General features: G+C 46.0%; 1 protein-coding gene across 1 annotated transcript; it reads left to right on the top strand.

Moving 5' to 3' along the window:
- The first annotated feature begins 65 nt into the window (after window positions 1–65).
- Window positions 66–22,620, top strand: TTLL6 (tubulin tyrosine ligase like 6). The gene is made up of 13 exons (XM_039873745.1): window positions 66–106; window positions 1,090–1,208; window positions 1,336–1,466; window positions 2,930–3,086; window positions 3,845–3,988; window positions 4,583–4,668; window positions 8,917–9,142; window positions 10,448–10,623; window positions 12,177–12,365; window positions 13,215–13,362; window positions 14,285–14,557; window positions 18,388–18,757; window positions 19,205–22,620. The coding sequence occupies exons 2-13, from the start codon at window positions 1,188–1,190 to the stop codon at window positions 19,471–19,473; spliced, it is 2,190 nt and encodes a 729-aa protein (XP_039729679.1). The 5' UTR covers window positions 66–106; window positions 1,090–1,187; the 3' UTR covers window positions 19,474–22,620.
- The last annotated feature ends 3,643 nt before the right edge of the window (window positions 22,621–26,263 follow it).

Here is a 26,263-nt window from a genome sequence, read left to right as displayed (position 1 = left end):
GCACTCTCTTGTTCTGGCAAGTGTGTCTGTCTCTGTCTTGCTGCTTTCCTTTTTCTCTTTTCCAGATGATTGGTGATCAATCTATCCAGCTGCCGATATGAGAGTGGTGAGCATCTGTATTCAAGGGATCTATGATGGGGACCCACTGGATTCCCCAAAGAGTTGGGGAGGGTCACTCTTACATATTCTCGAGGATGAAAAAGTGTGTCTCCAAATCCTGTCCTTTGCTTCTCCAAGCTCATTTAACTATTTGAGGAAGTTGGGAAGCTCATTCTGAGAAAATATGGGTTTGACCACAGTGGTGTAGACTTCATCCATCTATAGGTCTTGTATATGGTTATTAGGGAATCTGATTGTAGAGAAGGCAGCTATTGCTGTAATCAGTGGCTCTTTTTTAGGGTACAGGTTCCAAACTGGCCATCTGTGGGCTGAAGATGATCTGCAAATCTACTTTGTACTATAGAGTAGAATGTTGTTGTTGTTGTTGTTGTTGTTGTTGTTGTTGTTTTAATTTTGAATTTGGAAGCTTTAGGCTGGCCTTGACTCTCTTGGTCACTGAGGGCACTTCTTCCTTTCCAGGCCCTTGAAGACATTTGAGTTGGTGTTGGAATCAGTTCCTAGTTATCAATATTAACAGAGACAGGAAAAGAAGGATATGATAGCATATATGTCATTTTGGTATACATTGTATAATTTTTTTTTTCTGTCAATTTACCTCACTAATTAAGCTTGGCTCTGGCTGATGTTAAGGATTTAAGTTTTTATTCTCTTAACATTCAGTGCTTAGTGTTCGGAGAAATCCCAGAGCCCTTCTTCCTGTCATGGGGAAGCCAGGTGGTTAAAACATTCTTCCCAGATAACCTTTCCATGGGGATGATTGGGCATATTCGTCAATAGCTTTCAACTCTTTGTGTTGCTTTCTTGGCAATGGTGTGTCCAGGCAGGGCAAGATGGCTTCCAGTCCCTAGGAGCATGGGCGTCTCGCTTCATTGTTTGGGCTGGCAGCACTTAGAAATGTACCCTCCCCATTCCATGCTCCTCCTTCACTTCTTGGGCTAACAGGCCTTTCTTCCTCCAACTCTGCTGCAGTGCGTAGGGCTGCCCAACAGTACGGCCTTCGAGAAGGAGGGGAAAATGACGACTGGACTCTCTACTGGACTGACTACTCGGTGTCACTGGAGCGGGTGATGGAAATGAAAAGTTACCAGGTATCTGGGTCAGAGCTGGTCCTCAGCATAAGTGTGGCATCTGCCCCATGGGCCCCCACTGTTCCCCGAGGGGATCTTGTGTGTAATCCCATGTCCCCATTGTTCATGAATTCGGCTTCCTTTGCAGAAAATCAATCACTTCCCAGGGATGAGTGAAATCTGCCGCAAGGACTTGCTGGCCAGGAATATGAACCGCATGTTAAAGATGTTCCCTAAAGATTTTCACTTTTTCCCTAGGACCTGGTGTCTTCCTGCTGAGTGAGTGCCTACCTGTGCTCCTTTCTCCATTCCCCATCCCCAATTACATTTCCCTTTTGCCCCTGATTCCCTGGTTACTACTTTCCCTTCCCATAGTTATCTCCCATCTCTCTTGTTCCGGAAGAAAAGGGAGAAAGGGTGGGGCCAATGTTGAGGAAACACAAGGCTCTGCATACAAAATTAGATGACAGTTTAGGGCTGGGTGCTTTAGAGCCTGTGCCTGCAGTTAGGATGGGAATTTGTTCTGACCCCGAAAGCTGTTGGTTTTGAGTTTGTTCCAACACTTTAACCATATGGTTTCTGAGTGTTTAAGGACCATGGGTATTTCTGCAGAGAGTGAGGCAGTGGTTAATGCCCAGGTTAGAAGCAGGGAGGAATGCCTGACCTCTGTCCCATGGTCGTACCATGGAGGACAGTCAGCCTTTCCCTACCTCTGGTCTCATTTTATCTATTTTAAAACTGGACATCCATTCCTGCTACTGGACCACATCACCAGGAAACAGGAGAAATTTAAGTTGACATGAACGTGACCTGGGTACAATCTGGTGTTTGAGATGAGGTGGAGGGGGCAGAGAAGTGTTGCCGTCAGAATTATGCTGCATGGCGAAGGCCCCAGAGAACTCCCACTCTCGCCTCCTTGCCCAGTGCTTTCCCAAACCCAGAGCTCCAGGGTTCCCAGCCTTTCCTAGACGTCTGGAACAACTTTCAGGGTTTAACAGCAACTTAGAAGGAGATGTGTTTGCCATCAGGTCAACAGGTGCCTTCAAATTTCATGGCCACTGAGGAACTTTGCGGTTAAATGACCTCCAGTGATCACAAGTTTCTTTTGAGTTAAAATGCAAAACAAGAAATATAGCAAGACTGAGATTTAGAGGCCGTTAAGTTGGTTTCTTTATTTCTTCTGACTATAATGTCTTCAAAGTATGTTCAAAGATAGTCTTTACCCTCTTACATTCTGGCTAGAGTGGAGATGTTACAGAGGAAAAGCTGAGCCCAGAGTCAGAGAAGAGACTGATGGATTCAAGGTCACATTGCCTGGGCCTTGAGCCAGATTCAGAACTCCAAATCTCCTATCTGCAAACCCAGAAAATCAAACTCTTTGGTCATGACTAACTTTATGGGGTGTGCAGCTTGTATTAGAACCTTGCCTACATATGTCATGAGATAAGTGTTATTATCCTCATAGCATAGACGATGGAATTGAGGCTTACAGAGGTCAAGTACTTGCACAGGATTCAGACCCGAATTCCCTCCAAAACCCACTGTGTGTGCACTACTGCCTCCTATTATGAGACCTCCGGGCATCTGTCTGTCAACTCTAGGACTTTTGCCACATTTTATATATAGTATTTATATACATAAATATACGTCGTATAATTTTTTTTAAAAAAAATAAAGAGCTAGCTTTTCTTGTCACTGCTCCCCAGCTAAAGGTGTGTCTCGTTCCCTCCCTGTTCTGGTAGCTGGGGAGATTTGCAGAACTTCAGCAGGTCAAGAAAAAATAAGACATACATTTGCAAGCCGGATTCGGGCTGCCAAGGGAGAGGTATATTCATCACCCGGACGGTGAAAGAAATCAAACCGGGGGAGGACATGATCTGTCAGGTCTATATTTCAAAGGTACTTCCTCACCATGGCTATCTACTCCCGCAGCGGCCTCAGGCTGTAGCTCCACTGGGGACCGAACGTGAAATGAGAGAATGGAGGGCAGGGGTGGGGTGCGGGTGAGGCCGAGTCCTGTCTTCTGCCTTGGACTTTATCGGACCGAGCCTCCTGACCAGGGATGCAAAATGTACCTGGGTCAGAGTGTCCCTCGCCCTTGCACCGTTGTCATTCAGTCTGGCCCTGCGAGGCTGGACCTTTGCCTCTAACAGACAACAGCTGGGAGAAGGCCTTTGGCCTCTGGAAGCCCCGGCTCATTTGGGAGAGAGGAATAGTCCTGGTGAGACACTGGGAACCAGCTTTACTCCATGACTGGAGGTCAGAGGTCACAAGGGAGCCCTCTGGGACTGTGCGCAGAGGAGCCTTGGCCAGGGCAGGGAGAACTGCAGCAACGACATAGCCTTGGATGGTGATCACATGTTCTTCATCACAGGACTTATTAATATTATTTAGTTGCTAGGAGCTCTTTTGGAGGTGGTTACCCATGCGATTTGACAGACCAAGAAACTGAGGCACAGTGTAGTTTAGTGACTTCCACAGATCACATGGTAGGTCAGTACCCAAGTCCCCTTCTCCTTCTCCCCAGCCCTGGCCAAGCCTGCGCTGTGTAAGGCCAGTGTTGGAGCTGATGTCATGAAAACTAGACAGAATTCTAATGATCTTCAAGTCTGAATTTCTCCTCCGATGCTTGTGTGACTTCTGTTCTCTTCTCTCAGCCCTTTATCATCGATGGGTTCAAGTTCGACCTCCGGATTTATGTGCTGATGACATCCTGTGACCCTCTCAGGATTTTCGCCTACAAAGAAGGACTGGCCCGCTTCGCCACAACTTCTTACTCTCAACCTTGCACAGACAACCTGGTGAGCTCAGGGGGCCTGCCCCTTCCCTTTCCTCCCTAGTTAAACCCACACTCTCGAACATTGTGTACATGGCTGCCATTTGTCGAACGCTTACTATGTGCCGGGTTGCATACGTTCTTTCCCTTAGCACTCCCAGGAGCCCGCAGAAATAGGGATTATCACCTCCCTTTTACAGAGAGGAAATGAAAACCCAGAGAGTAAAAGGACTTGTCCAAGGTCCCAGAACTAGGAAGAGGTCTGGCGGAGACTCACGGCCAGGTCCGCCTGACTGTAAAGCCGGTACCACAGTTTCCTGGTAGGAAGGAAGGTCTTGGGCAAGCCCCCATTGCTCCCTCCACACCCCAGTTCCCCCAGTACTCCTGAAGTGTCTTTCAGGCAGGGTACCTACCACACAATCACAGGAGGAATTAGAGTTTCTTATACTCCAGGCTATAGGATACCCTTTCTAAATTCTTCTGCTTTGCCAGTTTAAATAAGCCCTAAGACTTCCCCTTTTTCCTCCGTCTCTAAGCCTCAGGTCCCTGGGAGGGCACAGAGAGGCAGTGGGAGGCCTGCCCTTTCTCCTGACCCCACAGACTTCTGTCTCTTCCCCAGGATGATATCTGCATGCACCTGACTAATTATTCCATTAATAAGCACAGTTCCAATTTCATTCAAGATGCTCACTCTGGCAGCAAGAGGTAAGGAAGTGGCTTCACTTTTCTTTTTCTGCCAGTCTCAGAGCTGGTCTCTGGGATTCCACCCAAACCCTGTCAGTTCCCCATCTGTGTTTCCATCTTAGATCACGTGGTCTCAGAAAATATTTCTTTACCTCTAAACCCAGAACAGACTCCTTCAGCTCTGCCCTCTGGCTGTTAATCATTAAAAGAAGGCCACATCATAAACCCGAGGAGGGGAGGAGGGGAGGAGGAGAATAAACATGAACTATTCCCTCAGCAGGATACACACACACAGCAAAATATACTCCTGTTACAGTTGGCCCTTCTGACATTTCCAAACCAACAGATATTTACTGATCACTGGTCTGCCACGGGAAAAGGACGTGCCAGGCAGTTGTTCTAAGCCTGTGGTTCCCTGGGGTGTTGCTCCAGCAGAGATTCTCAAGTGATATGTCACGACGCCTGGTGTGACATGACATGTGGCTAGCTGGCTTTCAGATTCTCCAGAAGAAGGGAGGAAAATGAGAGGAATGCATGAGTCTCTTCCCAAGCAGCTTTTACATGCATGTTATCATCTAATCCTGTCTCATTTGAGTTTTAAGAAAAAGGAGGACTGAAGAATGTGAACATGACCAGACAAGGGGGAAAGGAAAGGGAAGTATTTTCTGAGGCTTCTTTTTTGTTGGGGCCCAAGCTGGGCGTTTTGCATGCATTTTTTTTTTTCATCGAATTTTCACAACACTATGGCAGAGTATTATAATCTACCCTTTGTAGGTGGAGAACTATGAATTAGGTGCCATCTCTGTTTTACAAATAAGGAAACTGAGCCCCTGAGAAGTAAGTTGCCGAAGGTCATACAGTTATAAATACTAGAACAGGATGAGAGGGTAGGTCTGTCAGACTGTAAAGCACATACTACTTCTGCAGCAAGCTTCAGAGGGCCGATACACAGGCAATCTGTTTGGCTTCAGAGCACCAGAGAGGCATGGGAAATTTCACGATTCCCTCGGTGGCAGAGTTCCAAAAAGCAAATGAGAAATCATTAGATTAAGGGAACATGTCAGGCTGGGTGGAGGCAGTCTCCCCTTTTTCAGATGGCACCAGACACTCGTCTTGCCTGAAGCTCTCCCATCTCCTCTCTCCTCCTGGACCGTGAGCACCAGCTGAGTCTCCAGTGCTGTTGCATGTGGAGCTTCTGTGCTCAGTGAGGCCTGTCTTCCAGTCTCGCTCTGACTTTCACCGGCTGAGTCAGCTTGGGCAAGTCCCTTCATCTCTCTGAGCCTCCATTTCTTGGTCTGTGATAAGACGCCCTGCCGGGCCATGTCCTACCCATCTCATAGGGTCACCGTGGGACTCAAACAAGCTATGATAGCAGCACAGATGGCGCTCGTGGTTAATGCTATTTTTCCTTACTCTAAGGGCGTGTAATCCAAGGGCCCTTGTTTCCCTGCATCCCTTCCTTTCCACCAGGCCCACACCTTGCTCCAGACTCAGACCCGATGGCTGCATTGGCCTCTTTGCTCTTCTCCCTAGCTCCAGGCACCTCTACTTACCCTCTCTGTACTCCATTTTCTCATCTCTAAAATGACATAATAAAATAGGAATACTGGCTGGCCAGCCTCACAGAGATGCTGTAAGGACCTGTTCAGATAATATGTATGAATGGGCTTCAGAAACAATAACCCCCATGCTAGTAGATGCTGTTATTATTATATATTCTGTATACTCGTTACTTCCACTCTCGGTAAGCGGTGTGGCTCCCAGATGCCTAGAGCATAAAGTTCAAACTCCTCTGCTCAATTTACTAAAGTGACCAAATCCCACTTTCCGCTATTATTACTACTACAGGAATAGTCAACATTTTATTTGTTGAGCACTTGATATATGCCAGGCACTGCTCTAAGAAATTACATACCTCAACTCAGTTCATCCTTACAATACTATGTTATCATCATCCTGATTTTGCATATTAGGAAACAGGTGTAAAAGGTGAAGTAACTTGCCCAAGGTCGCACAGCTAGGAAGTGATAGAGCTGGAATTAAAACTCCCAAGGCCATGCCCTTAACTGCTAGGAAATGCTGCCTGTGCTATTTGCTCCGTGGTATTCTACCAGAGACACTCTCACGCTCATATTTGATTGCTCATTCTCACCTCTCTGCCTTTGCTCATCTCCACACGAAAACATGGGAAAGCATTCTTGAAGGCCCTTCTGTCTCATCAAGATTCCACGTTGTCTTCTCTGACCTGGTTCTGAATTTTGGTCTAGCCGCATAACACTGCAGTGTGGGTGAAACCCATCTTCTCTGTGGGCCTCTGCATCCTCACTTATCAAATGAGAGGATGGGGTGCCATCTCTAAGGACAAGCCTGTGGAATCAGTCTAACCGCCCACTGTGACCTTTCCATCTCCGGACTCCCACTCTCCTTATGGTCAACATCAGCTGGAGCCTATAACCGCTCTTTGCTTGGTGCACATGTTTGTCTTGTGTCCCCAGTGGTACTTAAGCTCCTGCACTTAAGAGTTAGAATGGTGCCCTGGCCTTCTGGGTGCTTCCTATGTTGCTAGGCAGAGTCTTTTTTTCTTTCTCTCCCTCCCTTTCCCTTTCACCTTTCTTCTTCCTTGTCCCTATCTTTTGAGACAATCTGCTTCTCATACTGACTGCCTCACCTGCCCCCAATTTCCCCCACCCCAGTTTGAGGCCGACTGCCTCTCCAGTCAATCCCCCACTAGGCTGCAAACTCAGTAGGAGCAGTGACGGAGAAGGCGGAAAAACTGGAAAGCTGGCAGGCCTCTGGGGCAGAGATCAGGTCCTCTTCATCTTTCAGCGTGCCTGGCACACGGCCGGTGTGTTAAACTGAACTGACTAACCAGTGGACCTTATGAAATTATACAATACATAGTCATTGTGATATGCCTGAGTTATCAAGGAGAGCTTATGTTATGATGCATAATGTCTGTTATAAGAAGGCAAAGAAGTGCATAATGTATTTTGAGAAACCTTATTTCCCAATTTGACAAATTAAATACAGTTTTGCACTTGAAAGGATTGGCTTCAGGTAATCCGGAAAATTTGTTTATGTGTAGCCCCCATTCCCTGACAGCGGCAGGTAGAGGATGTGGGCCTCTACATTAAGTGACCTTTGCTTATCCGTCTTTATATAAATGCATTTTTGGTTGTTTCACGTAGGTATTTACTTCTCAAATTGTCCTTAGGCCTTGCACGACAGAGGTGGTGGTTTCTTGGGATCCCCTCATTGCACAAACTTTGCACGTACAGCAGGCCCTTAGCAAACGTGCATGGGCTGGATGACCCCACCTCCTCCTTTTCGACTCTGTTGGCCGGAGTCCAGTGAGTTCTTTGAACTCTCTGGATGAGCCACGTCTCTTGTCTCCTCCTTCTCCTCTTTGCTCTTCACTCCCCTGCGTCTCCTCCTCCCATTTCCCCACTTCCCGCTTCGACTGTCTGTGCTCACGTGTCTGCGTGTGAAGGGGTAGGTGTTTGTCTCCTTCATTACCTCTTGGACCTGCTGGGCTCGCCCTCTTTCTGTACGGCCCAGCAGGAAGCCGACAGGAGGATCCCCTCGGATGTCTCCTCATGAACTTCTCTCCATTGGGTAGACATCCTCTGATCTCTATGATAGTTGGCCTGCGAGTGAGGGGTTTCCTGGGATGTGGTACTTTCAGTTCTGAAATTGGGACGATCCTGGTCTGCCCGAGACAGTGGGTAGCCCTATCTGTGGAAATGTCTTGGGCTGCCTTTTTCTTGCAAGTCATCCTAAAACAAAATTTCTGTGTCTTTAGTGTCCCCAGAATCTCCTCAGATGGCCGAAGTAGAACTCAGGTAGCAGTATTCTTAAAAGGCTCCATGAGTACTTGTAATGAACACCAAAGCCTGAGAAATTGCCATCAGAGCAAAACTATGATGTAGGGCGTTTGTTTTTATTTCTTTTTTATTCATCCATTAAGCTTTCCACCCAGAATACTCAGTCTCCACCCTAGCCTATGGGTGTTTTCTGGACCACAAGGAAAGTGCCCAGGCAGGTCTTGACATGTCATTATATCTGTGCCCACTCCAGGGCTGTGGAGGCTTGGGGGCTGTGGCCCTGTGGCTCCTGCAGGCCCCTCCTGAGCTGACATAGCCCTGGTGTCACCCTGGCTCTTGGGTGTCCATCCTTACTGGTTCGGGGGATGTATCTGCTCTAGAAGTTTCTGGTTTCCAGCATGCCGTGGCCTTAGATGACCAGAAGCGGGCCGTGGTTCCCCTCCAGGAAGCTCTCCACCTTCAACATGTACATGGAGAGCCATGGATACAACCTGGAGCAGATATGGAGAGATATCGAGGACGTCATCATCAAGACAATCATCTCAGCCCACCCCGTCATCAAGCATAACTACCACACCTGCTTTCCCAACCACACACTCAATAGCGCTTGCTTTGAAATCCTGGGCTTTGACGTTTTGTTGGACCGCAAACTGAAGCCCTGGCTGCTGGAGGTAGGAAGGTTGGGGCGAGGGGTGAAAACTGGCCCCTATAATTGGGGTTAGCCAGCTTCAGGCTCATCATCTCTCTGCCCTCGGCTAGATCTTTTAAATCAACTTCCTGCACCAGTTCCTCCCGTGGTGCTTGCTGCCAGGGGCTTCTCTCTTAGTTGAGAAGTGGCCACCAGAGGGGGGTAGATGGCCGGGAATTAGAGAATTCCTTATGTCTTTCTAAGGTCCACCCAGACTTGGAAACTCTGATCTCAGGCATAGAGTGATTTTAAAGACAGTTCTACCTTTTGTAGCAGATTCATCTCCCAGAAAGGGGGTGTTCTCCATCACAGCTGGGTTGATGATATTTAAGATCAGATGCGAGCTGCCAGCCCTGGCTCTCAGGGGCCTGGACCCCTCAGTTCGAAGCACCAACAGAGAAGAGCCTGCTATCTGTGGCTGTGGGAATGGGTGGGGAGCCACTCAGTGAGTTTTCTGCCTCCCCCAGACTCATGGGGTGCTGGGAGGAGGAGGAAGAAAAGCTTCAGGGTGGCTCTCTCTCCCAGATTGAACTCGTGCTCAGCAGCCCTCTCCAGAGGCCATTCAGTATGCACACAGGGAGCGGGGGTGAAGGTGGGGTGTGGTGCCAATCAGAGGTGCTAGTGCCAGCTGCCAATGACATAGAGTCAGCCTTTAGAACGGATAACCCAGAATTATAGATCAAATTCCTGGGGCCTTGCCTTTCCTCCGTTCCCAGTCCTTGTTCCCTGGTGTGGGTGGGAAGGACAATATGGTTGTTTGGAGATCTTACCCAAAGAGCAGAATTAGCCACCAGGAGCAAGCCTTCAGAAACTGCTAGAAATCTTCAAATGTCACATAGTACTGCTGTGAGCGGGAATGAGTCTTCTCCCTCCTCCTACCTGTCTCCCCCTAAACTCCCTGTCAGGATCCCCAAAGCATCACTCCTTTCTACTCCCTATGTCCCTGCCTGGCCCTTCCGACTGCCCCTTCCCTCTGCTCTGTGGAATGCACAGTGCACGTGTGAGAGCACCACACCCCAGATTGAGGGGAAACCAGAAACAAGTCACGCCCTGATGCTTCTCAAGAAGAAGGGACTAAAATAAAAGCTAGTTAAACTGGAGGGGCTTCCACTTCCTCCTTTCCTCCCTGTGGCTCCAGGCCAGACCTTCTCTCCCTCTCCTTTCCACTCATCTTGGTAGCCAGGGCCCCAAGGTGGGCGTGAGTAGCTCCCTGGAGGTGGCATTTTGGCCTCACTCCCTGCTTTCACACCGGACAGCCCAGTGCCCAGCTGCCATCTTGCCCTCCCAGGTCAACCACTCTCCAAGCTTCTCTACTGACTCCTGGTTGGATAAAGAGGTGAAGGACAGTCTGCTGTATGACACCTTGGTCCTGGTCAATCTGGGAAGCTGTGACAAAAAGAAAGTCTTGGAGGAGGAGAGGCAACGGGGGCGGTTCCTGCAGCAGTGTCGTTCCAGGAAGACCAGGTACAGTAGCACCCCCCCGTCCCTCTGGGGACCCCATTCTCTATGACTTCTCTGCTCCCAATAAGACTGGTCTGTCCTGGTCCAAGTTACGACTTGACAGCCTACTCGTTATGTGCCCTTTATTTCACTTCTCTGAGCCTCAGTATTCTTTCTGTGAAATGGAGCTAATGATACATAAGGGGTTTTTTTTGGGGGGGGAGGGTTAAATGAGATAATGTATACAAAAGGCTTATCATAGTGCCTGGCACTACAACTTATGTTAGAGACTAGTAAGAATCTTGCCTGGAGTTGGTGAGGAGAGCAATCAGTTCTTACAAATGATAATGCTACTTGGAAAATTTGTTTATAGTTGCAGAATGTGACAGTTTGAACAGTTTTACTGTGACTATTCCTTTGTTTCTAAAAATAGAAGACTTAAGTGATAGACATAACTATGTATAATGGGTATGAGTTTATTGATATATGCAGACTCAGGAATTACCAATACAAAAAGCGAAACCATTCCTTTATTTTTACAAACAGGAAGATTTGCCTGTCTTACCCCATGTTACCATGTTGGCAGGAGCTAACGTGTCCCCGATTCCTGATGGGCAGCATTTGCCTTTTCACAGAGGCTTTCTTCTGCAGAGTGACTCTAGCATCAGAAGGCCCCAGGCCCGGTCCAGGAGATGCCCGTGTTGCTTTTCAGATCTCACCGTGGCCCCTGCCCTCCTCATGAGTGGAGCCAGCCTGGTCCTTCGAGATTAAACTTCTAGAGCTGGGGCAATAGCGTCTGTGTTTGGATGGCACCGTGTTTCTCAGAGCACTTTCACCTGTGCTGTCTTCCCTGTAAGGAGGGTGGTAGGCAGGTAGTGTGGGGTATGGTATGGTCTCGTTTTGGAGCTAAGGAGACCAAGACTCTGAAATGGTAAGTGGCAGGTCTGGACCCAGAGCCCAGGGAGTGTGTGGCTGGGATTCCAGGGTGCCTTCCACTGGGCCAGCTTTCCCTAGACTCCTTGAGGAGAAGGCAGCATCAGTAAGAAACAGCCAGAGCCCTCCTCTGAATCAGTCTCCTTGGCATGGTTTGGCCCTGGATAGTTCAGTGGCTCTTGGTTTCCCTGCTGTAAAAGGGGCTTATCCTTCCTCCCTCCCTCACCTCTACCTCTTCAGGGGGCTGTGAGGAAGAATGAGATCATCACAGCTCATAAAAGCTCATCAAGCTCATCCTAGAAGCCCTCAAATTTAGCAAAACACAAGCTGTCATTCTCCAGAGAAGGGTAATAAGGGCTGCGATTGGGAAGGTGGTGACAGTCCGCCTCAGCAGAACTAAGCCAACAGGGAAGTGGGTTTTACTTGTAACAGGTGACCTGTCGGAAAGTCCGTTCTAACCAGCTCTTAGTGCATGATGACACTGGCTATCCTGGGAGGGCTAGAATCTCCTCTTGGAGAAATACTGATTGACCACTGTTGTGCGCATGGCCTCTGCCTGGCCCTAGATGACATCCAGCTTCACCACGTCCCTTCCAAGAATTAAGCCATGTCCCAGTGAAACCCTGTGTTCTGCTTCTCAACAGGATCGAGGAAGTCAAGGGTTTTCGGGCTCTCCGTCTAGAGAAAACTGAGAAGTATGAGAAGGAAAATTGTGGAGGGTTCCGCTTGATTTATCCCAGTCTGAATTCGGAAAAGTATGAGAAGTTTTTCCAGGACAACAATTCCCTCTTCCAGAACACAATTACCTCCAGGGCCCGGGAAGTATATGCCCGGTAGGCAGGTGCCCTCAAGGTGGGTGGGGTCTTGGGGGGATTGTGCTTGACCTGCTGAGTGACTGGCCTGACCGTACCGAGAGGAGGGTCTCTGAGCTTTAGTCCCTAACCTTGAAGTTGCCAGGGGGACATATACTTTAGTCTCATAAGGACCAGGAATTTTAAGATTCCCTGGTATGGAGTGTTGTTAAGTAGATGTGTGGCTGTTTCTGGAAACTTACCCCTGAGACAGGCAACCCCACCCCACTCCAGAATTCCTAGCTCCCTCAGAACTTCCTCCTGGGTTCTAAGAGCTGGAAGGGACTCATCCCATCCAGTCCAGTCCCCACCCATCACCTCATTTTATGGAAGAGGAGGGCAGAGCAGAGAAGAGATCATACAGCAGGTAACGACAGAAGAGGGACCAGAGCACATGTCTTCTGACTCACATAACCATGTTATTTCCACTATATCATTGGCCAGAGAGGCCCAGGATATGAAGCGGTCTAATGTGGGAGCCCCTGACTTTAGCCTCCTGCCCAGACCCTCTTCCCAGCACCTGCCATGTATGGAATTTGAGCTGTACTGGTTAATGAGGGAGAGATAGGGTGTGGTGGAGTGTGGCGTAGACCTTTCCTGTGCATCTCTACTTGGATACTATTTCCCAGACTGGGAATGGTATGGTTGGAGGGATGACTCTCCTCCACCTCCTTCTTTGTGTTGTCAATCTTCTGAGCAGACTGGACATGCTGGGAAAGGGAAGGTGGAGCACTCTGCTCTTTACTCAGTCTTGTCCACCGCTCAAGGAGAATGCCCACTTTCATAGCCCATCCCTAACCTACTTGACACTAACTATTTCTCCATGGGCAGGCAACTGATCCAGGAGCTGAGATTAAAGAAGGAGAAAAAATTCTTCCAAACCAAAGAGAAGAAGATAGAGATGCAGGGGGAATCAGCAGGCGAGCAAGCAAGAAGCAAGAACTCGAGGAGCTGGCAACAGACACAGGGGAGCATGCGTGCACAGCACCCTTCCCCGGCTGGGGCCAGTCCGTGGAGGGGTACTGAGGAGACCACTTCTCAGAGCTCAGACACACTAAAGAAATGGGGCTACACAGGGGCCTGGGCCATAGGACGGGGAGCCCCAAAGTCACCGGGAGCCCAGCATCCTTCCAAGGCAAAAAGGACGCTCACTGATCTGCCCTTCTTGCCTCTTCCAGTAGGAGTTAGCGGCTGGGAGGCTAATCACAACCCCCACATAGGGAGCGGGCTCCAGGATTGCATGTACTCATTGTCCTCAACTTCAGTCTGGGTTAGAATGCTCCCTTCCAGCAGGCCGGGGTCATGGCTGAGGGAACAGGCCACAGGGAAGAGCTTCTGGGAGGCGGGACCCTGAATATTACATACATGGGGTCACTGACCGCAGCTGGGTCCTTCCATCGTGCTCTCCGCTCAATATGTGGGCCAGCTCCTGGCGGTCCAGTTGTCCTGTGATCTGAACCTGGATCCCCCCTTCTCTGCCTCTCTCTTTCTTCTGGCTCAGTGGACAGATTCAGTTGATTTTTTAGTCGATCTCCTTTTTCTCAAAGACTCACCTGAAGGGACAGGATTAGAGCAGTTTTATTTATTTATTTTTATGACTTTGTTAGGGTCATGGACCCTTTGAGAATCTCATAAAAGCTATGGAATCTCTTGCCATAAAGTATTCAAAGACATAATTTTAAAACTGCAGTTTTAAGTGGCTTGAAGAGCCCCTGAAACCATCCACAAGCCCTCTAGGAGTCCCTGGACCACAGGTTAAGAGCCCCAGGTTAAAGAGACTGATACCGATTGCTTTCCTTCTCCTCCTCATCTCCTTTGCACCTACCTTTGGGTGCAGATGAATCTGGAAGTGGACAGAGCTGGATTCCCATGGGCTGTGTGTTTGGTTTCCTCCTTCCCAGTACCTCCAGCCATTGACATTAGTGTCCTGCACACCTGACTTGCTCTTGAATGTCAGAGATGCAAAGAAAAACGAGACAGACAGCAGCCTTGACCATGAGGCCCCCAAGAAGGATGGCTTCATTTTCCATAATTTTACATCTGCACGGCATTACCACTCTGTACCTGACCTGAGGGATTCAAGCCTTCTCAGCTGCTCCGGGCTGGAGCTCAGTAAACCCATCTCCAGAATCAAGGAAGCCAAGTCTGCCCCTGCAGTGAATATATTCACTCTGGTAAGTGGAGTGGTCTCCCTCCCAGAGGGCCAAGCTCGGGAGGCAGTGGTGGGAAGAATTGCTTTCTAGTCCCTTCTTGCCCCTGACTTGCTATGGCCCTTTGAGTAAGCCACTTTACCTCCCTGGACTTTGATTTACCCACTTGTGAAGCCCAAGTTGCAGAATGACTAGCTGCTACAAGTGGAGACCTATACTTTTAGGGCTTTTAAAAAGGCCCATCTTATGCATCCTCTGTTTTTGGGCAGGGTACCGCCTGTGGTATTAGTTTCCCAGGGCTGCCATATCAAATTACCACAAACTTGGTGGCTTAAAGCAGACATTTATTCTCTCAAGTTCTGGATGCTAGAAGTCTGAAAATAAGGTGTGAGTGGACCGTGCTCCCTCTGAAGGCTTTCTGGAGAGGACCCTTCCTTGCTTCTTGCTAGAGTTTGGTCGTTGCTGGCAATTCTTGGTATTCCTTGACTTGTGGCAGCATAACTCCAATCTCTGCCTCTGTTGTCACATGGACTTCTTTGTGTTTCTCTTTTGTGCATCTTCACATGGCCTTCTTATAAGGATATCAATCATTAGATTTAGGGCTCACCCTAATCTAGTATGACCTCATTTTAACTTGACCAATTATATCTGGAGATACCCTATTTCTGAATAAGGTCGCATTCTGAGGTTGTGGGTAGACATAAACTTGGGGATTAGGAACAACCCTATTAAACCCAGTACAGCACCTAAACAGTGTTTCTCAAACTCCACTGATGTATGGATACTTTTGAAGGAAAGAAAATTTTTTCAGGCCACCATCATAGACTTAACTTATTTTTATAAATATATAAGCATAAAACCAGATACAAAATCTTTATACTTAAAACTTTTGTGTAACTACAAAAGTAAAACAATGCCATTAAAAATTCATGTCAAAAATTAACTTAATGCGACAGTTGATTTTTCATTTTTGCAGAAGCGAAGTTGCCACATAAATGTCGTCCTGATAGTTCTCATACGGGTTCTTTAGTGTTCACCAAGGGCTATGTGATGACTGCTGTAGCTGCTGGAAAATCTTCAGCAGTGTCGGGCCTTCGCTTGGTCCAAGTGTAGTTATAGAGTAGCGCAGTGTTTTTCAAATTTCTAACCATGGCCCACAGTAGAAATCCATTTTATTTCACAGTCCATCATATACATACACAACTGAGAAAAAAATTCTAAAACAGTTCTTAGCCATACTAAATATGGTAACTCATTTGCTATTTTCTATTCTGTGCTATTCTGTTCTATTCGATTCTTTTAAAATGTCAATTACAACCCACTAGATTAATTTCATGACATACTAATAGGTCTACAACCCATAGTTTGATAAGCACGTTTAAGAGAGTATGTTTTGGAGCTTCATGACATTAGATTTGGCTGCGATTTCTTGGATACGACACCAAAAGCACTGGCAACAAAAGCAAAATTAGATAAGTGGGACTACATCAGATTTAATCAACGAAGTGAAAAGGCAATCTGTGGAATGGAAGTAAATATTTGCAAACCATGTATCCGATAAAGGGTTAGTATCCAGAATACATAAAGAACTCTTACAACTAACTCCACGACAACAGTAAAATAGCACAATTTAAAAAATGGGCAAAGGACTTAAATAGACAATTCTCCAAAGTAAAATAAGCCAGTCAAAAGCAGACAAATACTCTATGATTCCACTTATATGAGGTATCTGGAGTAGTCAAACTCTTAGAAACAGAAAGTAGAGTGGAGGTTGCCAGGGGCTGCAGAGAGGCGAAAAGGAGAGTTGTTTAATGGGTATAGTATTTCAATTTTGCAAGTTAAAAAGGTTCCAGAGATCTGTTGCACATGATGTGCATATAGTTAACACCACTGTACTGTACACTGAAAAATGGTTAAGATGGTAAATTTTATGTTATGTGTTTTTTTAAACCACACACACACACATACACACACACAAAAGAGTAAAGAGTATGCTTTGGGGATCTGGCTACCTCTGTTTGGATCCCTGCTGATTTTCACAGAGCCACTCCAGTTTTCTTCTGCTTAGTGTTTGCATGGCAGATCTTTTTGGCATCGGTGATCTATCCCTAAATCCAATTCTTAAAGTTTTTGGTAAACTGTTTATGGTCAGAGTTGCACATGGGCGGCTCAGGGGTAAATTTATAATCCATTTTACTGAGTCACATTCTCAGCTTCCTCCTCTCCACAATCTCCCTGGTACTTTCTGGTTCCCTGGGTCCGTTTTTTTTTTAGTTGTCTGGCAAGAGAGCTGAAGTTTTAGTTACCTTGCTTTGCAGCACACATCTTGTGACTATACCTACTTCCAGGGCCAAGTGGCAGAAAGTCACAGAGAGAATAAGTATTAGAGGGTCACTCCACCCTCTTGGGACCACAACTCCTTCACTAGAAGAGGAAGTTTCCCATCCCTCAGAGCTTTAGGTTCCTCAGGACCGGCTGTCGATTCTGTTGCTACCATGGCTTCTATCACATTAGAATTTCATGGAAATGGGGGTTCAAGAGAGTGGAGCAAAGAAAAGAAAAGCAGGTCTTTGAGCCAAAACTACAGGGCTGTTTATTTATTTGTTTTTTTTGTTGTTGTTTATTTGTCACCTGATATCATTTCTCTTTAGCCTAAAAAGCTCCCTTTGGTATTTATTGTAATACACATCTGTTAGTGATGAATTTTCTGATTTTGTTTATCTGAAAATGCCTTTATTTAGCTTTCATTTTGTAGGATATTTTTGTTGGATCTAGAATTCTAGGTTGACATTATTTTTCTTGCAGCACTTTAAAAATGTACTGCTATCTTCGGTTCTCTCTCTGTCTCTCTCTGATGAGAAGTCAACTGTATTTATAACATTGTTTTCTATATGTAATGTGTCATTCTTCTCTGGCTGCTCTCTTTATTTCTGGATGTTAGCAATTTGCTTATGTGTATCTTGGTGTAATTTTATTTGCTTTACCTTTTTTTGGATTCCTATGTTATTGGTTTTGTAAATTGACATCTTATACCAAATTTGAGAAGTTAATGGGTTTTTTTTTTTCAGATATTTTTTCTGTCTTATTTTGTTCCTTTCTATTTTACTTTCTGTCTCTATGACTGCTCTAGGTAATTCATACATAGAACCATACAATATTTGTATTTGTGTGTCTGGCTTATTTCACTTAGCACGATGCTTTCAAAGTTCATTCGTGTTGTAGTGTGTATCAGGATTTTCTTCCTTTTTTTAAGTCTGAATAGTATTCCATTATGTATATATACCACATTTTGTTTATCTATTCATCTTTTGGTGGAAATTTGGCTACTTTTGGATATTGTGAATAATGTTGCTGGGAACATTGGTGTACACACTTTTTTAAAAGGAGCTATCTAACAACTTATTTAGTATATATAACTAGGAGCAGAATTGCTGAGTCACAGGGTATTTGTAATCTTATTTTACCAAGTATAGTTTCTAGGTGGTTCACCAGAGTGACTGTCTGTCTGCATTCTCATCAGCATGCCTGAGAGTCTCTGTACCCCCAAATCCCAACAGCTTTCTAATTTTTGCCAGTCTAATAACTGTGAAATAATATATATTCTCTGATTACCAATATCTAGTGTATAAAATCTCTTTCACATTTAAAGACCTTCAGAGGAAGCTCTATGGATAGTCCCCCGACCCCATCTTCTGCCCTGGTGTTTAACCAGTTCTTGGTCAGGAAACTATTCTGACCTAACTTTTCTTGCCGCTGATGAACTCAGCTGTTGATCTGTTTAATTAAATCAGAAATGGCATAGGAAGTAGCCCTTTGCTTTCCACAATCTCATTTCGGACTGTGTTTTCTTCCAGCCCTTAACTTCACTAGAAACCTTCCCAGAACCCACTACCCAGGTCTCAGACTCCTCTGAGTCTCTGCAAAACATGACCGTGGCAACCAGTTCTGAATGCAGTAGCCCAGAGATGGACAGTGTGGTCTCCTTAAAATGCAAGCAGCAGCAGATCCCCCGACACTTCGTCCAGGAGAAAATATCTAAAATTTCTTTGCCTACAAAATCCCAGCGCTTCTTTGGAAGTCAGAACCCACACTGGATTTTGCTAAAGAATAACGCGAAGAAGCGGCATCTGCTATCAGAGCTATTCACCAAGGTTCAACTGAGGGAGAAGCTCTTCTTGTTGCCAGCTCCCTACCACCCAAGGCTGGTGTTGAGGAACCAGTCACGTGAGTGCTAGTGTGCACAGGAATGTGCCAAGAGCTTAGAGGATGCAGTAACCAACAGAGCCAGTCCTAATATTTGGGTAGCACCCAGTCTGAAGGATGTGCATCCCCTGTCTTTAGGGAGACTGCAGTCTGATGGTGGAGACATAGTCCATGTCCCTAGGAAGTCTCTAGTCTTATTCGGAAGACGAGAAAGATAAAAACAGAATGCTATGTCAAAGTACCCTCTTCAACAATTCCTGGTTCTCATTCAGATGAGGTCCATTCTTCTGAATCTGGACCATTTGGGGGCATTAAGTATGAAGACACAGGGAAGAGGAACTATTTGGAGAAATTCGGATTCAGGATCCAATTTAGGCTCGGGGACCCTAGAGGGAGGTGACATTTGATAGGAATTTGTGCTGAATCCAGCAACACAAACTAATGATGCCAATGATTTTCCCTTTTCAGAAAACTCCTTCCTGCCCCAGAAGTGCTACTTCCGCAGCCAAAGCTCTGGTGAGAAGAGATCACTGGATATGTCCTCCCTCCTCCTCTTGCAGAGTTCTCACAGCCATGATGTTTCTCTGAGGGATCTGCTGGTGGTTGCCACTCCAGCCCGACTGGATCCAAGGCCTGGCAGAAGCCATACAGGTCCTGTGAGGGACCCGTGTATACAGCAGCAGGAAGTGTACAGTCACTGCCTGATCTCTGGCCAAAAAAGATGTGAGAGGAAATAAGTAGGCTCATCTATATTCCCTTAATATGGTGAGTACATTGAAAGGTACTATATGTATATAGTTCTGGAATGTTGAGTAGGTAGGTGGATGGATGGATTGATAAAGACATACAGGTAAGTAGACAATTAAAATTAATGTCAGTCAAAATATGACCCCTTGCAATATATATTTCTGCTATGACTTATCTGTTCCACTGCTTTGAGTGCACTTTGCCTTGTCTTTCATTTATGACTAAAATTGAGACAATCGTTAATGTCAGGCCCAGAAGTAGAACTATGTCAACTGTGAGGGGTTGATTTCCACGCCTTCCATGCTGTGCCAGCCTGGCTTAGGTCCAGGTCACTTGCCCCAAAACCTGGCCTTGTAATGGAGTATGCTGAGGGGACCAAACAGCCAGATAGTGGATCCTGAGAAGATTTGTAAACAAAGAACTTTAAGCTTTGATTCCACTGTGAGAAAGGACCAAAGACAACAAGGAGCCCTCTGTCAGACCTTTAGTGCTTCTGAGGGATAGTGATATGTGAAAACTTAGGAGAACTCTGCAGCGTAGCGTTGCATGTAGTAGAGGAGTTTGTGCTACTTGGCTGCCTGTGGAAGAAGGCTATACATTTTAATCATCTCCCTCACTCATGCCACCTGAAGTAACTATCACCAGACAGTCTGACCTGGCCCACTTGTGACCAGTCGCTCACATTACAGAAGGGCCAGTGAGTGAACGTCAGCTCATACTTGCATCACTTTGGGTGCAAGTAAAAATGCATATTCCAGGGCCTGCCTCCAGAAATTCTGATTCAGTAGGCCCTGAGAGCCCACAAATCTGTATTTTTAAGGAAGCTGCTCTAAGTGATTCTGATGGTCCTCTCATGACCCTCAGAGAAAAACTGGGCTTGGTGTTTCCCAAACTTCCCAGATGATATGAATCATGTAGGAGCCGTTATCAAGCCTATAGTTTCCTGGCCATTCTGACATGAGAGGTTTGGGTTGGGCCTTGGCAATTTGTCTTTTGAATAAGTGTCTCAGATGTGGTAGTGAGGACTGTCCTACGTCTAGACCCAGGCCTGAGCAGCGGAACCTGTGACACCCAGGTCTGACCTGTGAGTCCCAGTCTTTACGGAGTTCAATCCCACCCCCACTCTCTTTGGTTCATCATTTTCTGGTACTGGAATTTTAAGTAAAGAAATGGTTATTTCTTTAAAATTGGCTGTTTTAAAAAAAAGAGGAGTGATGTAGCAGATTACAATGAAAGCTTTTATTCAATATGACTGTTAAAATGAAGTTATAATGCTCAGAAGTCACACAGAGAAAGGGAGGAGACAATTATGTTAAAATGGTGTGATGAAGTGCTTCCTACATTGACCATTGAATTTGGCTCTGAACCTCTTAGCAGAAAAGGCCAAACATAGCATTCTGTTTTGATGTTTTTTTTATCTCCCCAGTCAGAATAGATACTCCCTAAGGGCATGGACTATGTCTCTGTCATCGGACTGGGGTCTCCCTAAAGTCAGGGATGGCTGAAGGCACTGACGTGTTTTTCATGAATATTAGTGATGATAATACCAAAAAAGTTATCCTTTTTTGGTATTCTACTATATAGGTGCCAACGCTCTTCTAAATATGTATTTAATCTAATTTAATTCAGATCACAATTGTGCACTTTAGAAAAGAAAAAAACAGAGGCTCGAAGAGCAGATGGCTTAACATTCAGGACGTCCCACAGCCTTTATGTGGCAGAGCAAGGCTCTGAGTCAAATGCTTCTTATTCCCAAGCCTCAAGCTCTTAAAGCTACAGTATTTTTCTTTCGAATATCATTTTTAATATTAGTCTTCATTTATAGCTGAGGGCATAATAAATGGCTCTTCAGTGAAGGTATGTCTATGGTTAGCAGAGATGGCCAAAACCAAGCAGGGCCTCCTAGATTACCATGTGGAGTCACCAGATCTCAGGGCTGGCCCTCTGCTTTTAGGTCAAATAATAGCTTCTAAAATTTCCAATTAATCAGACCTTACAGGACTGACACATGCAAGGCAAACTCGCAAAGGTCTAATTATATACAGCAGAATATCTATCAATGCATTGATTTACAGATGGAGCAGGATGTGGTGTGAGAATAGGGCTTCTGCATAATAAATAATGGTTGAATGAAAGAAGGAACTAGTACAGCACAAGTCCAAATTATGGATCAGGGGCTTTCTTGGTAGGTGTAATAAGAATACCGTCCTCACATCAAGTTTATGTACCGTATCTCATATAATCGTCAGGTTAATGCTGTGAGGTTAGCAAAGCAGACATTATTACCTTATCCTCAAGTTGCAGATGAAGAGAATCAAGACTTGGGGACATTAAATAACTTGCTCAACCTCTTACAAGTGATGGGCTATGAACAAATAGTCCAATGTTCCTTCCTCTTTCCCACTCTTCCATGAGCTGAGGGCCACTCTGACCTGTGTGGGGAATGGAGCCCTGGCAGATTTCTCCATTTTTCTGCTTAAATCTTTACATTCTCATCATCCTTCCTCTGAGTCCACTTTCACAGTGGGTCAGTCAATGAGCCCAGGATTTCAGATCTGTCAACAGTTGAGTTTTAGGGAATAAATAGCCTCTTTTGTAGGATTTTAAGGAGGTGAAAAGCTTGCTAAAGTGGAGTGCATGGCACCCTACTGATAAATGGTAGCTCCAAAGATGATGATGATGATGATGATACTGTGCTGATGGTGATGAGCCCAGCATGAACTGGACCAAGGCACACTTGCTTTTGGCGTACCAAAAGCTTTAAATACATTATCTCAATCCTCAAGGAAACTCTATTTGGTGAGTACCATTGTTATTATTATTTTTTCCAATGAAGAAAATGAGGTTTAGAGAGGTTAAGTAACTTGCCCAAGGACACACGGAGAGTGAGAGCTCCTAAGCCTCTGCTCTTAACCACTACTATTTATTATCTCTGGCCAGCCACCTTGGATCCGTATCGAATGTTTAGAGATGCAAAAAGATGACTGTCATGTAAGTAAAAATGAGTTTCTGGTAACTATGGATGTGAATCACCTGAGTACCTCTTGACCCACTAGATAGGTGGTGATGCGTTAATTGACTTGAATATTTTAGAGACCATTTTAAAGGAAAATCTGAAAACAGTCTTTTTTTTTTTTCTCCCCAGAGTCAGACTGGATCTCTGATATTTTTTCCCTTTCTACTTCTTACTCTGGGAAATGATTTATTTCTTCTTACAATGCCTACAATGCCCATAGAATCAACTGAAAATTTTATTTCCTCATCTAGATATACTGGTCTTATAACTATTTTTCATTAGCACCACTGAGGCCAACAGCCTTGCCTTTTGTGCCCTCCTAGTTAGCTTACGTTTCTGTAGGACCATGACTTCAGGGAGTTATTGGCACTGCCTCAGAATACAGCCCAGTTGCCCCTTGCAATGGCATTCCTATGGGTCCCTCACGTGGCACCATCAGCCAGAACATTCACCCAGATAAAGCAATGTGAGGGGAAGAATGTTTCAGAGAAGGACTCACAACCTCCAGGAATCCAAAACCCTCAGCCCACCAATAGGCCTATGTCAGTTGGTCTTCAACCCTAAGGAGAAAAGGCAGAGAAAGGTCCAGGCGTGATGGCATGGTTACAACTGCCTCAATGCCTTTACTTGGGCATTGGGGCAGCTGTGACCACCAGGTGAAGACCAGACCCTTATCCCATCCCAGCCACCTCAGCGCCCAAACATCTTTCTACTACTACCCTTACCAGCCCAACTCAACGTCGCCGGTGAAGACAGAAGTGAGGAGAGAGTACCCAGCCTTCATGTGTTTCTTCCACCAACCTGCAGAAATGATGTATTTTCCTCTCAAGCGTACATTAATAAAATAAATTGCCATCCTCAAGGCCAGGACAAGGAGCCTGATCCAGAGTGAGAATGTGAAGGGGATGTGGGAGAGGTAGCTCTCCCGAGCACCCCTCATTAAGAAAGCTCCAGATCCACTGAAAACATATCAGGGGACTTTGAAGAATTTCTTTGGATGGGTGTTCTGCAGTGAGCCCTGCACACCTTGCCGGAAGCCCAGACGCTGAGGTGGTCCTTTGTGGGGCGCTGTGGCTTCTGTGACTCTGCCCAGCATTGGGCCTGGCTCGATTCCAGGCATAACATCTCATTTTGTCCGCAAGTTTTTTCTTTACCATCTCCAGGAATGTTATCCAAGATTTGGGCCTCACTTGTACTTCCTGAGTTAGATCCCTGGAGAGAGCTTAGGAGGAGGAGTATGGGGCAGGGGTGGAAGAAAGTCTGAAGTCCGGCACCTCCTTCACAATGTCGACTCAACTTTGCCATATGGATTCCCAGTGGAATGAATTTCTGGCTTCAAGGAAGTTAGGGGGTTCTGGGATACCTGAAACCAACAGTACCCCTCAGGCAAAAGACCTTAATTATCCAAGATATTAAATGGTAAGGTTAGACTGAGGTTAGCCACTGTGTCCAGCTGTAAAACACACACATGTATACAACACCTTCATTCCCACTAGGCCTGGTTTTCAAGGACTCCTAGTGTATGGTTCTTTTTAGTAAATAAGGCCCACCTGGATGGCAGAAGAAGGAAGCCCTGGTTACTACTGGGCAGACCAGTAAAAGCTTAACTATCATCTTAAACTCCCAGTCCCCACTTTAGCCCTATCATGATGTCATTCAAGAGGCTCAAAACAGACTGAACAGAAGCCAGTTTTCCTGTCGTCACTATCACGTTCTCCTAGATCATAGCCAGGCCCAGGCAAAAGACCTAAGACTTGCTAAAAATGGGTCTTCCTAGAAGCTCTACATATCTCCCTTTTTCTCCCGAGCCACCTGCCCTAGCCAGTCAGGTTTCTTGAGCTGATTAAGAGGAAGTCTCTTAATAAGATGAAGTCAGAATTATTTGTCTTTCTAAGGAACAATTTGGTGCCAGCACCTTTGATCTAAAGACAGGGTTGGCTTCGTGGGCATGCAATCTGTCCGGTGGCATTGGGGCTCCACACTTAGAAGGGCCCTGTACTTGGTTTAATGCTCTGTGGTCACCGTCTTGAAATCCTGAATAATTTTTGAACAAGGAGCCCTGCCTTCTTGTTTCGCACTGGGCCTGCCAAATTATGTAGCCACTCCTGCCTAGAGACTTTAACAGCACTGGGTTATCCAATGGGAAGGCAAAATAGCAGGCTGCCTTCTTACCCCCACCCACCTCCTGCCTGTTCACTCATAGGGCTCTGCAGGGCAACTGTCTGCTGAATGCTTGTCGGGGATAAAAAATGCTTGTGGCAGTCTTTGACCCCATGGAGTGTGCAGTGGAATAAGACAGGTCCATAGACAAATAGCCAGAAGGAAATGCTCTCACATACCCAATTGGGAGGATCAAGCCCACTTCATTGGAGGACTTATTTGAGGTGGCTGGAAAGATTTTAAAAAGTGAATATGAGGTATAGCACTGAGGTGTAGCGGTCTGGAAGAATATAAAAACAACCCCAGATATGATCAAGAAGTAAGATCTAATCCGATTTGGCTGGATCAGAATGGAAAGTTGGGAGAGGACGGTGGAAGGATGGCTTACGAGAGCGCATTGGAGACCCAGGTGCCCTTTGCTTATGTCACAGTTATTGCATTCCTCGTGACAGCGAACTTCTTTGCATGGCTTTCTCTCCACTGGCCTGTACCATATCCTTATACCTTTATGTCCTCGACTTTTAGTCTAGGGCCTAGAACTTAATAGGAATTCAGCAAACATTTGCCAAATGAATTAATATTGTGGAGGGTCTACAGTTATCCTGGGCTGTGTTTACCTAACTCAGTGGGCTATGGAAGACCACCGAAGGTTTTTAGGTGGGAGATAGCTGTTATTTAGGGTGAGAAAGATGAAGCTGGTAGCAGATGGTAGAATGGATCGTTGGAAAGGAGAGAGCCAGAAGGTGGGAGGGTGACTGGGAGGCTCATACCATGGCCAGGTTTCAAGACCTTGCCGCCCTTATTAGAATAGCTGACTGTGGGAAAGAAAAGAAGAAGGCAGGTCAGAAAAACATCATACATAGAGCTGGGACATAGCAGCTGAACAAATGCAAGGGGAAGGAAAAGGGAACAAAAAAGGCGACTTCAAAAGAATTGAGTCCCTGAAAGAAAATCAGAACACTGGAAGATTTGGGGGGATGGAGATTGAAGTGTTTCATCAAACAGATGGATGAGTTCCTGTCCCCAAATGGATTTAAAAGACCAGCACTAGAGGAACAGTTTCTAAATGCAAAAATGATATTCCTGAAGGCCAAGTTGCTGAAAATAGCCACCTTGGACTGGGCAGGTTCTCCAGGCTTGGAAATATCCGGGAAATTTAAAGACGTGCGCCACCTCCCGCCCCCAACAAACCAAACTTGTTGGGGGTGAGGGGAAGTTGACCTGGGTTTAGAAAGCTCCCTCAGAGGGTTCTGATGCATAGTCATGTTTGAGAGCCTTTATCTGGTTTATCCCACCATGGACAACCCCTAGCCCACCTCAGACCGAGTAACTCTCCTGAGCCTTAAAAGGGTAATTTCAGATTCCAGTTTTGCTTCCACCCTGGCAGGGAGTGTAAGTCAGGCAAACTGATAGCTGTTCCAAGTGTCCTCCCCTACCCATACTGGGTGATGACATGAGCCGAATATAATCATTCACAACCCTTGTCTGTACAGCTGGCATGTCACTTAGCTTAATGACAGAACACTGGTGTTTCAACTCAAGGAATCTAAGAAAGCAATAAAATGGGTTTTACAAATTGTTAGGAAGGCAGCGAAGACCTTGGA

The sequence above is a fragment of the Pteropus medius genome, unplaced genomic scaffold, assembly GCF_902729225.1.
Source record: "Pteropus medius unplaced genomic scaffold, Ma_sr-lr_union100, whole genome shotgun sequence".
NCBI classification, from domain to species: Eukaryota; Metazoa; Chordata; class Mammalia; order Chiroptera; family Pteropodidae; genus Pteropus; species Pteropus medius.
Note: the sequence above shows the minus strand (reverse complement) of the source record. Positions and strands in the feature narration are given on the sequence as shown.